Source organism: Alosa pseudoharengus, unplaced genomic scaffold (genome assembly GCF_046254945.1).
Source record: "Alosa pseudoharengus isolate Yale_2024_CS ecotype anadromous, Long Island Sound unplaced genomic scaffold, YU_APseudo_1.1 YU_APseudo_1.1_scf_10, whole genome shotgun sequence".
Classification (NCBI taxonomy): Eukaryota; Metazoa; Chordata; class Actinopteri; order Clupeiformes; family Clupeidae; genus Alosa; species Alosa pseudoharengus.
Window position 1 is genome coordinate 27,002,136 of NW_027468565.1, and position 14,503 is coordinate 27,016,638.

The following is a 14,503-nucleotide window of genomic DNA, read 5'->3' on the forward strand; positions in this document are numbered from 1 at the left end:
TAAAGGGGAAATGAGGTCATACCCCTGCGAAGGGAAAGTCCCAGCAGCTGAAACATTCATGAGACTCTCTGTATCTCAAACTTGTGTCAAGACTTTTTAAAACAGCTCAACACTTTTTTAATACCATTTGCAACCGCATCTGCCACAAATGATGTTTCTTGGCAAGATTTCATACCAAACCGCTCAGTAAAAGATTATCAGTTTCAAAATATATTTAATTTTCAGATCAACTACTGGACTAGCCACCTCCATTTCACAGTAAAGAGGTGCTCCAAAGCAGATGTCCCTGCCAAAGAAAGGATAATTACAATATAATGCTTTCAACAATCAGTGGAAACAGTTGTCTATACCACAAAATGGTGTGATCCAAGTACCTACACAAACCCTTACTTCTTAAACGGACCAAGAACCCAATCACTAGAGTGGTTACATTGTTGTAGCCGTCTGGCACTGAAGTAAAGACTCTTAACACTGTGGAAACATTTTCTGTCTTCTGATGTGGAGCCGGCAAAAGTGGAACATAGCCTGCTTGGTAATGGGCCTGCTCTTTGAACTCTCCATGAAGAAATCTGTTCAAAATATGTGGAGCTATTTGATCCTGGTTGAAATCTAGCTTTATATACATCTTGCATTCATCAACTGTAGTGCTGCATCAAGAGAAATGGATCAATAAACCCAAACACACACACACAAACAAACAAACAAAAATTGTGAATAAAAAAAGTATTGTTTTATGGGCTTTTAAACATAAACAGGGCCAAGCATCCTCTGCAATTGTGCACCAGGAGAAGAACTAAAAAAGTCTGCTCTTTCATAAAGAGGACTGGAACGCTCTGACGACTGTCCATTTTGTGTGTGTGTGTGTGTGTGTGTGTGTTTGTGTGCGTGCGCATGTATGTCTGTGTATGCGTGTGTGTAAGAGCCAGGTTCACCCCTGTTTAGCTGGCCCCTCAGGACCTAACTGTGCTTTCAGCTTCCTCTTCAACCTTCACCACACTGTCTGCAAACATCACCACCAACCTGAGATGACCTCAGCTCTGCTGCGGGCCATACTGTCCCTCCAAACATGTCCTTACAGCTCCTCTTACCATTACATCCCACAACACAAGATTTAAGGCCACTAACCCTGATAATTATGGAGAATATTAATTGGAAGACATTTGCAATTAAGGACACTTCTTTTCCACTAAAATTCCTGCTATGATTTTTTTTTAGAGGTCAGATCAAAAGATCTCAGAGTGCATTAAATTAATGATGCAATATTGTTCTTTCTATCTAAATAATTTATTTTAATTTCGTATGCATGGAATATTTTTCACTAGGGGCCTTCGCAGAGTTATCCCAGCAGCATGCTGAAGGCTGAAGTGGTAAGGCAAAATGGTCAGCATAAATGCTCTTGTTATTAGAATGAATTATCTAGCTGTGGTGCTTACAGACAGGAAGGATCAATGGATCTAGGAAACAACATAGAGAACAGTAAAAAAACAGGCTTCTGAACTGTTCCAAATGATATTCATTAAGAAAAATAGTCGCTGGCAAAAAGGAAGCCCACACAAGCTGTCAGAGGCACAAGACTCCCATGAGCTAGAAAACAAGACCACCACATATTTAAATTCACCAAAAGCTCCAGAAACGACTAAGCAAACCACAAACAACTACTAAACTGGTCTATTTCTCAATTCTAACGAAGCTTTAGGTCTCTTGCTATATATACACTGGGTTCTGTTGTGCATGTACTGTAAGGCAGTAGCCCCGATCTTTATAACCGTGTCGAACAGAGCGAGATGCTCCTGCTTACTCTGTCATCGTACCACAGAAACACACACTAAGATGGGAATTGAGTGCTAGCGCTCCAGCTACCATGATGCAACGCTGCTCCTTTTGGATGATGGCGACTCTGTGTTTACACGGGCAGACACACCACATGCGACAGACTGCAGGGAGGGCTTTAAAATAACCATGCGGCACAAGAGAACAGATGAAAAGAAAAGGGAAAGGCGTTGAGGTAATTATCATTGACCTCACGGTCTGGTTGCCTCGGAGGCCACTGCCAGCTTTGCTTTGCATTTTGGAGTTAATTGGTGCGCAGTGTGCAGGGTGGCTGGGAAAAGGAGGTGGAGAACATGTGCTGATCTGCTCCCCTGTTCTCTCGCTATCTCTCTCTCGCTCTGGCTCTCTCTCTCTCTCTCGCTCACTCTCTTTTTCTTCCGCTAGCTCTCTTTCCGCACAGGACCCTGTGGACCAAGTAAAAGATAGAAAGAGTAAAAGCTGGTAACATGGGCTGTACAGAGCAATCACACACACACACACGCGCGCGCACATATACTGTGTGTGTGTGTATATATATATATGTATATATATATGTGGGTGGGAAAGAGAGGCAGTGAAGGGGATTTCAGAGGGAAGCATTAACGTGAGAGTAGAGTATGGACACGGGAGATGCACAGAGCAGACGGACAGATCCTGTATGTAGACGTTGAAGAGCAGTCCTATGGGGTATGTGAAGGCTATATTGGTGTGATATATAGCCAATATATTATGCCCTTTGTTGCTTACAAATGCCTTCATTTTAGCCAGAACTTTGAAGGGTAAACCAGGGTGGATTTAAGATTCCATTCTGACATGAACCTTTTTGAGTGATCAGGTGCTTTAGAATACAAGCTAACTGGCCATACAGTACATCACACCAGCCCCATGCATACTCTGAGAAATCGGAGATGACAACAGAACCATTATACACATTAAGTCTAGACATCATAGCCTAGGCAATCATAGCTAACACAATTACAGTTATGTTTTCTCACCCCTTTAAAACAGAGCATGGGGGGGGGGGCACACTCAAGGAGCTACCCCCTGTGCTGCTGCTTAGATCTCTGGGTGGGTGGTTTCATCTTTCATTAAACATGCAACCTTTTTACAGTTTCTACGCCGGAATGTTTCTGCCCTTTTCTTTGAGATACGTGTAGCGGCTCACATTCCCTGACAACCCTGAGAGTAGTGGTGCTGAAATTCCTCAAAGCTGTCGGCCTGCATAAGGCTCAGGGAGGACCAGGTCTATTGGAAAGGCAGGCAAGGGGCCGGGCAGGCCTGCGGACTAGCCACTGCTCTGCTCTTCCACAATAAATGGCTTGGGCTGGCCTCTGGATATGCTGCTGTCCACACTTATACACACCACTGGCCGTACGCATTTCTCACACAGGGACCACACAAATCATTTACTAAATGTTCAGGTCAGTCTGTGGCACATATCTCTATTCTCTACCGGAGCAGTATCACTAAAATTACCAATGATATCAATTATCGTGTATCATACTCATTACCTATCTTTTGTTTCCAGAGTCTGTTGATGTTGAAAGACACCGGAGTCTGACAATTCCCCCCCAAAACCCATTTGCTGTTATTTAAGCTCAAATTTACCAAGTGAATGGCTTCTCATTGGGCCACAGAGACTGCAAAAAAATGGAAGACTCTGTAAGACAGAGAGCGAGGGAAATGAAGGTGGTGAAAATGAGCAAGTGCACAGAAGAGAGAGAATGAGAGAGGTGAGGATGAGAGAAGGAGAGACAATGAGAGAGGATGAGAGAGAAGGAGAGAGAATGAGAGAGAAGAGAGAGAATGAGACTATGTTTACACGAAGCAGGGTATTTTCCTAAACGAATATCTGGCCATCTACGTTTGCAAATAAAACTGCATGTACACGAGACCGTTTATTTTTAAAATGTGTTTACACAAACCCGTGTACATACATGCTGTCATGAGCACGCCAAACCACAGTGGCAGTCTAACGATAAGCTCAAGCTCACATTAACCAATCAGAACCCTGAAAAGTCGCACGTGAGAACATGTAAATGTAAACATTGGTCACACATTTGGTGTACTTCTGTCGCATACTGTGACGTTGGCTGCCCAAAACTCCGTTTACCACAGTTTAGAACCAAACGCATAAACGGAGTTTTAAAAAAAAAAACACTTTGGCCGGAGTTTTTTTGGATAACCATTTTACGGGGCGAATTCTCCGTTTGCGTCTAAATGAAAGGCTCAAACGTAGGGAAATGTCTTCGTTTATAAAAATACACATGCTCGTGTAAACGGGGTCTGAGAGGTGTTAGGTCTCAGGCCGGAGAGAAGCGATGTGAATGCTGAGTGTGTGTGTGCCACCCTAAAGAGCAAGGTGCCATGATGTGCTTTGATCGCTATGACAACTGGGAGGGTATGCCGTCCACACTTGGGGTGAGGTATCCTGTGGAGACCCTCCTCAATCAGGCACCTGATCAAAATGCTGTGAGAGAGAAATGCTTTGGAAATCCCTCTAAAATCCCCTGACTGATCCATAGACATTAATGATTCTTGTCCTGGGTAAAAAACTCCCAAAAAAAGCACCATGCCTTTCAACATTCTCAGAAAAGCAGAAAGAGCCATTCAATATTCTCCTCAGAAAGTACTGTGCCTTTCAAAGTCCTCCAGAAGGTACTGTGCCATTCAAACCCCTCCAAAAAAACATGGCGTCTTTCAAGAGCGTCCTTTTTATTTTTTTTAAGTACCAAGCCTGAGTGAGGTTGGTGTGAGGGAACTATTAAACCAGCAGCAGTCCTGACATTTGGCTTCATGCCGGGGAAACTTATGAACACAAAATGCTGCATGTAGGTTGAGGCTGAAGAGTGGCATGGGTCTCATTACTGTGAGCGCCCTACTCTCCCTGGCACTGACAGGCGGCTGCACTGGGCTACTGCGGAGGTGCATGGCTGGGGGATGATGAGGGCATGGGGGATGGGGGGTTGATGGTGGTGACTGCTGCAGAGACCCTGGCACAGTGGAGGGCTCATTAGGACAGGCTATAGCGTTAATTTAAAACCCCAGATAATGCAGCTGGATTAAGCACTGCCTTTCCCAAGACATCCCCTCATTTGCGCTCGTTCGTTCGGTTGCTCGCTGCATGCATGGGTTCCTGGGCCATTCAGTTTCCTCTCTGCCTCCTGTTTGCAGCCATGTGTGCTGCATTGCTCGCTCGGGCGACTCGGCGACCAGCGATGGGCGTTTGGGAGCGGGAGGAGTGGGTCAGGTCGGGCAGTGAGGGTTTGCCACACCCAGGGCAGGGCAATCTTGGAGTGTCTACTGATGGAGTGGATTACGTTGGCAGGTCCAGACTCATATGTGGCAATTTGCTGATACATTATCACACGCAACATCAGGTTGATCATGTTAGGAAGGCCATCTAATTTGATTGCTTGATGGGTGGAAATCAGGCGTGTGAAATATGCAACAAGACACGTGTCTGAGTCTGAAACTGGATTTATATCTCTTGAAACTCCTCAAATTAAATCGAAATTCGGTAAATTAGCTTTTACATTTGTTGCATTTAATAAATGGAACAAACAGAATTATTCAAATCAGACAGGTTTGTGTCACTAGACCAATTCAAGGGTATGGCTGTTATAAAATGTTCTTGTTTTGACTAATATTTAGATATTTTATTATATTATTTTATTAAAATTATATATATATATATATATATATATATATATATATATATATATATATATAATATATATCCCCTCTTCTTTTCTCACTATTTTTTATTTTTTTATCATTTTATTGTTCTTGTTTTGTTATTTTGATTATTGTTGTTGTATGTTTTATAAACTCATGGCATTGTTGTAAAAGAGCTTGATGCTCAGTCAGTTTGTCCCTGAATAAAAAACGGAGAGAATGATATGATGATGATGATTTGAAGGTAAAAACCTTGGGACCAGTACCATCTTACTACAGCATACTACAGGACTGGGTAGAAGTGTTGCAGTATAAGCAGTTTGTGTTGGTGTTGTAAATCCTGCACTGTTGCAGAAAGGTGAAACACTGCTAGAGATTCAGTTTCAGCTGAGACAGACATTGCTGTTGGAGGGTAAACAATCAATTTATTCCTGGCTGTTGAATAGCTTTGTATTCAAGTATAAAGAAAATCTTCATACTACCTCAGGCACTGTGAATTAACATAATCAAATACATCTGCCCTTGAAACAGTCACTTATCTACAATTGTAAGTGCATTATATAATACTTACATTAGATACTTTTCTAAAAGGTGCAGAGGGTAATGTTATGACATTTGCAGAAGAATGGATATTGTGATTTTCATTACACTATCATGTTCATAAAATTTTTACATAAAACTATAATTACCCAAGTAGCTGGTGTCTATTTTGCTATTGTCTAAAGGCTGCTATACTCTTGACTTAAACTTTGATACGATAATTTTCCTGGTTTGTCTTCCTATGCTGAGGGGGAAGCAGAATCCTCAGTGCCACTAGTAGCAAAAATCTAGGGCAATACTTTAGCAAAGCTGAATAGTTATTCCAAAAACTATTTCATAAAATAGGCTCATCGCTTCATAATAATCATAGATATGAAAATGTTTAAATATACATACACTATAAAATTGGTTTTGGAATAACTCTTTCTTTTACATACAGTATGGCAAGTATGTTGAAACTTCTGATCTGAACACCAGATGTACACACACACACACACACACACGCACACACACTGTACAAATGTGGCAAAAGTTGATCAAGATCTCATCTCCTTGTGCATGTATGGTGAATGTTCTACAACAGCTCTTAAAGTAAATTTACAAATTTTCACCTTAATCTTGAAACTCAAGATGAAAACTCGACACATGGCTTTACTAAGTTATCTATTGTTATCATTGTGTAAACCGGTGACATTCCTACAGACACTGATTCCATCATTAACTAAACTTCGTCAGGTGGGCACTCACCTGAGGCCAGCTGCATCCATCCGCATATCTTGAAAACTGTGTGCGTACTACAGAAGAAGAAGAGGACGAAGCAGCCGATGCAAGAGAGCACAAGGACCATGGATGTTCCCACGAAAAAGGACGCGGCCTTGAACGCGGTGGACGGGATGGCGGCAAACTCGGTAAAGGTTCCCTGGCAATCAAGGTCCCGGGAGAGCCCGTCACCAATACAGTAGTGGAAGAGGCCGAAGTAACCAACCTGAGGTGTGTCCATGCCGTCCCCTATCCAGTACGGCTGCATGAAAACCACCACGTTCAAGATAGCAAAAAGTATAGTGAAAATGGACCACAGGAGTCCAATGGCGCTGGAGTTCCTGATATAGTTCTTTTGGTAGAGTTTCGCAGCTTCAGAGGAAGGTAACATCGTTGCAGCAGCTCCTGGTATCATATCCTACTCTGCTATAAAACTTAGTTTGTAAATGGGTGATAACGCGGCAGAGCTCACTTGCTAAATTCAGGAGCAGGTAGGTTTCAGAGGCAGTTGTGTTCTCTGAGATGTGAGACTGCTCCAAGATCAAAGCATTATGTCCACAGCGGTTTGTGTTACCGAAGCGGAAAACAGTGGCTCAAAGTCAAATACAGGATTTCGGTATTACGCTTAATTCCCGACCGTCCGTGCAGGTTGAAGACACGAACTACCCGTTCCACACCTTTAGAGTGCCATTTTTGGTGTTTGACTCATTCATCAATTCAAACTGGCACACCACCAGTCAGTTTTTAGCAATTGGGTCCTTTCTGATGAAATAAACAGAAATTAATGAATTAGTAGCTTATCTGCGACAGTATACCACAGTGTATTCGTAGCCTACATTACGCGATTTTATCATTGCAACAGCTAACGCAAATCTCTCAAGACCTTGTTTGAAAGAGCACGGTCGACACAAGCAAAATCCGCGTGTTTTGTTTATACAGAAAAAAACAGCTAGTTATAGAAATGACTTCGTCAAAAACTGTATCGATGTCTACCTCAGGGTCAGACGCAGTCCTGTCGTGGCTACGGTGAGCATCCTTTTCTCCTAGCGGCCGTCAGGCTCCTCCGTCAGACAGCGATGCCGTGGGTAGGAAAGGAGAGACGCGGTTAAATGAAAGCAGATGAAGCGGCGATGATGCGTGTGTCAGAGCTGACGATGTTGTCTCCACCTACAACAACATTATGTCATGTGCATGCCCTGAAATATTGCCATGCGTTTTTTTCCAGGAACACCTGTATTCGGAACCATCCGATAGGCTAGACAATCTGCGCAAAGCACCCTAAACTGCTTGGTTGGTAAACGGAAATCGGACACATTCCATCACTATTTCGTTGTTCAGGCATTTTACACTCGATAAAGCATCCAGTCGTACACTGTCATGCAATCAAAACCTAGTATTATCCGAATCGACTGCCTTTACCGTTTAAATGTTAGATAATATAAGTGGCTGGATCCTGCATGTACGGTAGCCGGTTTGGACGCACTACACGACGAGATCCTCGCAGTCGCTAAGTGGACTTGAAGCTAGAGGATTGAGAAATGCTGCAATATTTGCGTTGCGCGCGCGAAGGACGCTCAGAGGATCTATACCACTAGTGACATGCACTGTATTAGCGTTGCGTAATAAAATGTCCAGTGGTGGGATAGGATTGCATCACTGAGCTGGTCAAATTTGTTACGCAACTTTTGCATGTTAGTTTTATGTATTAATTCCAGAGAGGACTGATGTACCAAATTATGCCTGCCACTCTTTTAGTATTTTATGTCGCTCTTCTCCGTCTGGCGTCCTCTTGTTTAGCACTACAATTCTGCACAACATGTATTCGATCTGGTTTTTTTAAGGCCGGATTGAAACTAGATTAAATTGAATGACAAGACAGCTGTGTTGCATGCTCTACAGACAATAAGACACTCTCCCTGGTTCGAGTTGCAGTTTTATCTACTCAGGTTGGAAACGAAACAGACTGAAAACTTTTAAAAAGTAGTTTACATTATTTTGCCTAATGATAGAACACACATTAATCTGACATTCTTAATTTCTCATATGTAGTTGTTTAGTTTCATTTATTCATTCTCTCTCTCTCTTTCTCAGCAGTATTTGGTCAGGTCATTCTAAAGGGCGAATAGCTCCAGCCACAGCACACATTGCCTATCTCCTCCACCTCTCCACTGAATTACCAGTCATTTGGATGATACCCTGGGTGTGACTTTCAATTTTACAAGCTCTAAATTGTGGGAGGTAAGCTACTGAGAGACACATTTACAATTCATGAAGTGCAGTGCAGGAGCTTAAAACGGACTGTCTTGCCCATACTGCCAATGTGCTCACAGGTCCATAATGGGACACACTGTGATCTCTTGCAATGAATGGATAGGGGCAGCAACTAAACGAAATATGAGGGGGAAACATAACCTCTGTTGGGATAATGTGTCAACTGTAGATTGACTATTTAATTTGATTTTATGAATAGGCTATAGAAGACACAATGTAGATCTGAGGGAAGAAATGTGAAAGTGAGAACACATATTTCCACCATGGTCCTTTATGCAAGACAGCACAGGCGATAACACAACACATAACACTCTTGCTATAAGGAACAAAGAGGCACAACATCTAATATCCTGTCTTAGTAGCTTCCCTTATTTTCAAAACCAATACATCCTAGAATCATTTAATCACAATAAAACATAATAAAAACAAATAAATAGATGGACAGGCACGTTCTTTTCTTTTTTTCTGTAGTAGACACAACACTGAGGTGTCACAGCCACAAATACCTCTGTAGTTCATGTGCTAGATCTCAGCCACAAATACCTCTGTAGTTCATGTGCTAGATCTCTATGTTTTGCTATTTTAGTGAGAGAGGGCATCATTGGGGCGTGCCTGGCTGTGTACATTTACATGCAGAGTGCCACCCTTATCCTTCGCCCCATCCAAACGGTACACCGGCACTGGGCTCTACCTCAACCTAGCAACGTCTGTTGAGTTCAATCTGTGAACATAAAAGAAAGAATTGGCTGCCGTAGACGTAATACACAGAACATTGAAATTCTAATCCAGACTCAACTGAAAAACTTCTTCAAAGCAGGTTAAAATTAGAGGCCACCTGCCCTGATGGGAATGTGTATTCGTCTAAGCATAATTTCTTACTGTAATATGGAGGCCAAACAGGCTCTAGAGGAAAAACAGTCCGTGGAGCGGTCTTAGTTAAAACGATTTCTTTATTTGAAGTTAATATAATTTTGTCATTATTCATTACATTATAGTTCAAATGACACGCTGCATCCCTGTTACAGTAATAGTTTTGTGTGGGTGGATGAGTATCAGCAGAATAGTATTATTGTCTTCCACTCCCCCCTGCTTCCTAATTTACTGTAATATTGGCCTGTGATTATTAGGAGATGAATACCACAGCTAACAGCTATTTCCTTATTATCTCCTGCCAATATCAGCAAGTCTACTGAAAATTAAATGTTTGAGGTAGTATTCTCCACATCTGACATTCTTTGTGTGCTGATATGTGTAGTGGGACATGCTTGCATTCTTCCAAGCATGCTTCAAGTCTTCCAAGCTTATCCAATGATGTTTCATGCTATCAGTTGAGTGAATGTATTACTGTAATTAGATAGATAGATAGATAGATAGATAGATAGATAGATAGATAGATAGATAGATAGATACTTTATTGATCCCCAAGGGAAAATGCAAGGTCTCAGTAGCATACAGACATCACACAAAACATGCACTTACAACAGAAAAAGTAATATAAGTATATAAATATAAAAAAGTAAAATAAGTAAATAAGTAAGTGCAACAGTGCAAGAATAAAGTCTAGAGACCAGCATAAAATAAATATGGACATATAAGAAAATAATGTAGACAAAGTAATATAAAAAACTATATCAGTGCAAGAATAGGTTGAAGTTATAGGGTTACCGCCATTGGTCAAGTATTAAGTATAAAGTACGGCCACAATCCAGGCTGTGGGAGGGAGGGAGGGGTTATGCCAATGTGCTAATATAGCATGCAAACAGTGTAGCAGTAAAACAGTAGGCTAGTGGACAGTCAGTACACAAACATGGAGTACACAATTATCCTTGAATGTTCTGACAGTCATGATTGTTTGATTTTCCTTCCAAAGATATGCATTTAAAATAGTTAACCTAATGTTGCGGGACTAAATGATTGGACTGAAGGGCTGAAGGGCTGTTGCCGTTGTAGATAATGTTAGAAGATTTCCAGGCACATTTCCAGGTAATTAGCAGGGAAATGCTTATGACCTGTTCGTTTTAAGACAGCTAAACTGGTGTCTGCCACAGCCAGGTGAAATAGATCTCCAGTGAATTGTATATGATGGGAAAGGAAGTGCCTGATGATTTAATATGGACATAATGAAAACAAGAAATAACATTCAGGTTTTAATTCTACAAATGTGCTTTACACCTTCTTGAATTTCCCCTGGGGATCAATAAAGTATCTATCTATCTATCTATCTATATTACAGAGCTATATCTAATGTCTCCTTATATCTCCAGGATTATGTTGATTATAGAAATAATGCTATGGAAAGGTTGGTGGAAACACTTGCAGCAGAGTGGTCACTATATTTACCACACACTCGGCGTCTAGCCCAAGCAGACGCAATTCCGTTTCACCGTTGCACTAGATTGCGCCAGCTGCGTGCTGCTATCATTCAGCTTCAGGGGAGCTTGACACTTGTGTTTCCCAAGATACTTAACCCAAGGCCAGACTCTAAACAAGGCACTGACAAAATGTTGGACTCCAACAGTCCATTCAGTCAGTCAGACACGCCATCTCACTGGCTGGCATAGAGACCACCAATACTAATACCACCAATTACTAAAGTCACATTTAACCTATGAAATCTATAGGATACTGAGTGAGTATACACCTATACCCTTCTCTTCATCCATGATGTCCATATATTTACAGTATAGATAATATATAGTATATATCTTCACTTCAAACACGGCCCTTTTCTCTTTCTCCTTCCTAGCTTCAGACTCTGGCTTTGAGAATGTTAAGAACACCTTTGGTGCCAAAATAGTTGTAGACATGGCTCTCATTAAAACATTATATACTTATTAATTTGGCTGATGCTCTTATCCAAAGCGACATACATTTTATGAAATAAAACAGCACATAACACTGCACAGTCACTTTGAATATCATTTGAATATCACACCAGAGGTGAGTGTGAATTAAGATATTGCTAACAGCTATGTGGGAAGTGCTAGATCCCAAGTGTAAAAGCAAGAACAATAATCATCATGTTAGTGATCATGAGACAGTACACAGCCTTTGCTCACTGATGTTTCCTTTCCTCTTTTATGTCAAAATCGTATATTATTTGGCATTACTTCAAGAGATCAATGAGAACTTGGATCCAGCTAATTCTAATATTGAGAATTCTCATTCTAATACTCAACTGAAGCGCTCCGTTTGTGCAGCGTTAAAATAGTTTTAGAAGACTGGTCTAATTCTTTTGAACATACTGTATGCGCCACTATCACATCTGGTGTAGTCAGTTCCATTGATTATAGAGAAAGCTAATTGTTACAGCAGACACTCCGCGAACGGAACGTGCTATTTTGAAAACATTTTAGGCCAAGCAAGTATTCTCGTGCTATTTTTATCTTCCACATGTGGCATTTGTGGTACCCTTGGGTATTTCTTGTGATCTTGTATCCTTGTTTATCCTGTAGGCCAAGCAGATTCTTGGTAGGAGGACTAACTTTTCAAGCCCACCAAGCTAGTTTTTCTGTCTACTATGCAAATTCTACACAGTAGATTTGCGTGCAAAACCCTATTTGTATTCACAGAATCCGAGTTGTCTCAGAGCAGGAAAAGCACATCAGTGGTCCACTGCATTCTTGTCATTGCTGTAGGTTGACACTGCTATTTTTATTTGTCACTTTGAAGCAATTGCCAGGAAAACTTTGCATGGGCTTCAGCAAAAGATTAGATTTTTACATGTGGGATTCCGAGGGCCATTTTAGATTTATACATGTGGGATTCCTAAGGGTCATATCTTTCCTATTACCAAATCTAGCAAGATCACTGATCACCCATCCTGTGGTGCTATGCCAGGCCCAATGTTCCTTTTTTGAAATGATGCAGCATCCAGGGGGTGCGATGCACTGCACTGCCACTGCGCTGTCTCTCGGTAGCTATATTGGTGCGAGCGTGAGGCTTGCGGTAGCGGTAGCGTTAGCGTTAGCTACCTGTGAGTGTGACCCACTTACAGTAGTGAGTGGCTGCAGCAGCAACAGCATCAGAAGCAACAGCAGCCGAACAATGTGTGTGTGAGAGAGGAGCGAGCTGCACAGAGTGCTGGAGTGGCTGTCTGTCGGTCCGCTCCCCGGAGAGAGCATTAGTACTGCCCCAGAGTGCCCTTACTCCTGATGGTTCAATATTTCATAGAGGAAAAGTGTGGGAGAGAGAGGGGGAGCAAGAGAGAGAGAGAGAGAGGGAGAGAGAGGGAGAGATACCGCTTAATAGACAGACAGATAAGCTGTGGATAGGCATTGCATTACTAACATCGCCTGTCTACTGCAGCTTGGCAACTCAGCCCCCCCCCCCCCTCTCCCTGTCCCTCCCAGTGTGTGTGTGTGTGTGTGTGTGTGTGTGTGTGTGTGTGTGTGTGTGTTTCAGAGCATGTCTCCTGAGTGTGAATGGAGTGATCTTGCACCTACTGCTTTTTACTGATAGTGCTAGCTACAGCCTGTACTGAATCACATTGGTGAGAAGTTTTGATAGCAAGTTGGGGTACATGAGGAGACTCAGTAATCCAACAGGCTGTAAGGCCACAAGCTCAAGGGAGTTGTCACAGATGACCTTGCTAAATGGTACATGACGTAAACGGACTCTCCGGGAATTCTGTTCACATTCTAAAACAATATGGGCTCTTCTGCACTAAGGATTAGACTAAATGGCCTCTCAAGGGAGGGAATTCATTTTACTAAACCAATGAATTCATCCCTTCATGCTCGATTTATTGTCAATGTGTTGAAATAAGTATATCATGAAATATAGAGACAAATACAGAATTTAATACAGCAATATATGCCATATCTACAATGTGTGAAATTTAACAAAAAACAGCAATTCTCTATTCCTGTGTGTACTAGCGCATGTAAGCTCAATACCAAAACCAGTTTTATTAAGCTTTGCTGCGGTCAGAGTTTCTGGTAGAAACATGTGAAATACAATAGTGTATTAATGTGGGGAAAATTTTGGCAGATGTATTAAATCATTTGTGAAAGAGATTTGCAACAAAGCACACCTCAGGAATGTTGGCTTTGTGTTAAAGAAAATATCTTTACTTTCATGGTTTAAGCACAAGGTTTTAAATAAATAAAATATTTGAATGACTCAGCAATGACACCCCCTGCTGAGATATGACAGTGAGTCTGTGGGAGGCATCCATAATGCTAGATGGTGCTTTTAATCTCTGACTATTATTGTAGTTTTGAAAGTTGGCCAGAAGATGTCAGTGTAGGCCAAAGAGAGAAAAGATGAATTTGTCATAGTTGTGAGTCATACAAGCCTATATATTTAGGGTGGGGGAACAATAATTGAGGAATGTTTTGTCATTCACAAATACAGTTTGCAAGTTTTTAATCACTTTGTGCTATGTTGAACTAATAAACTGTATCTTTGTTGTAGTTGTAGTTTACTAAAATACTCATGTATG

The 14,503-nt window shown here is 41.6% G+C and overlaps 1 protein-coding gene across 1 annotated transcript in view; it reads right to left on the reverse strand.

Annotated features, from left to right (window-relative positions):
- The window catches only part of LOC143140567 (LHFPL tetraspan subfamily member 3 protein-like), a 31,471-nt gene extending 23,281 nt beyond the window's left edge, over positions 1–8,190 (reverse strand). Inside the window, exons 1-2 of the mRNA XM_076301554.1 lie at positions 7,780–8,190; positions 6,775–7,548 (exon numbers count right to left, since the gene is read on the reverse strand). Of these exons, the coding sequence (XP_076157669.1) occupies positions 6,775–7,201 (427 nt within the window). The 5' untranslated portion in view covers positions 7,202–7,548; positions 7,780–8,190. The remainder of the gene's footprint in view (positions 1–6,774; positions 7,549–7,779) is intronic.
- Positions 8,191–14,503: the final 6,313 nt, after the last annotated feature.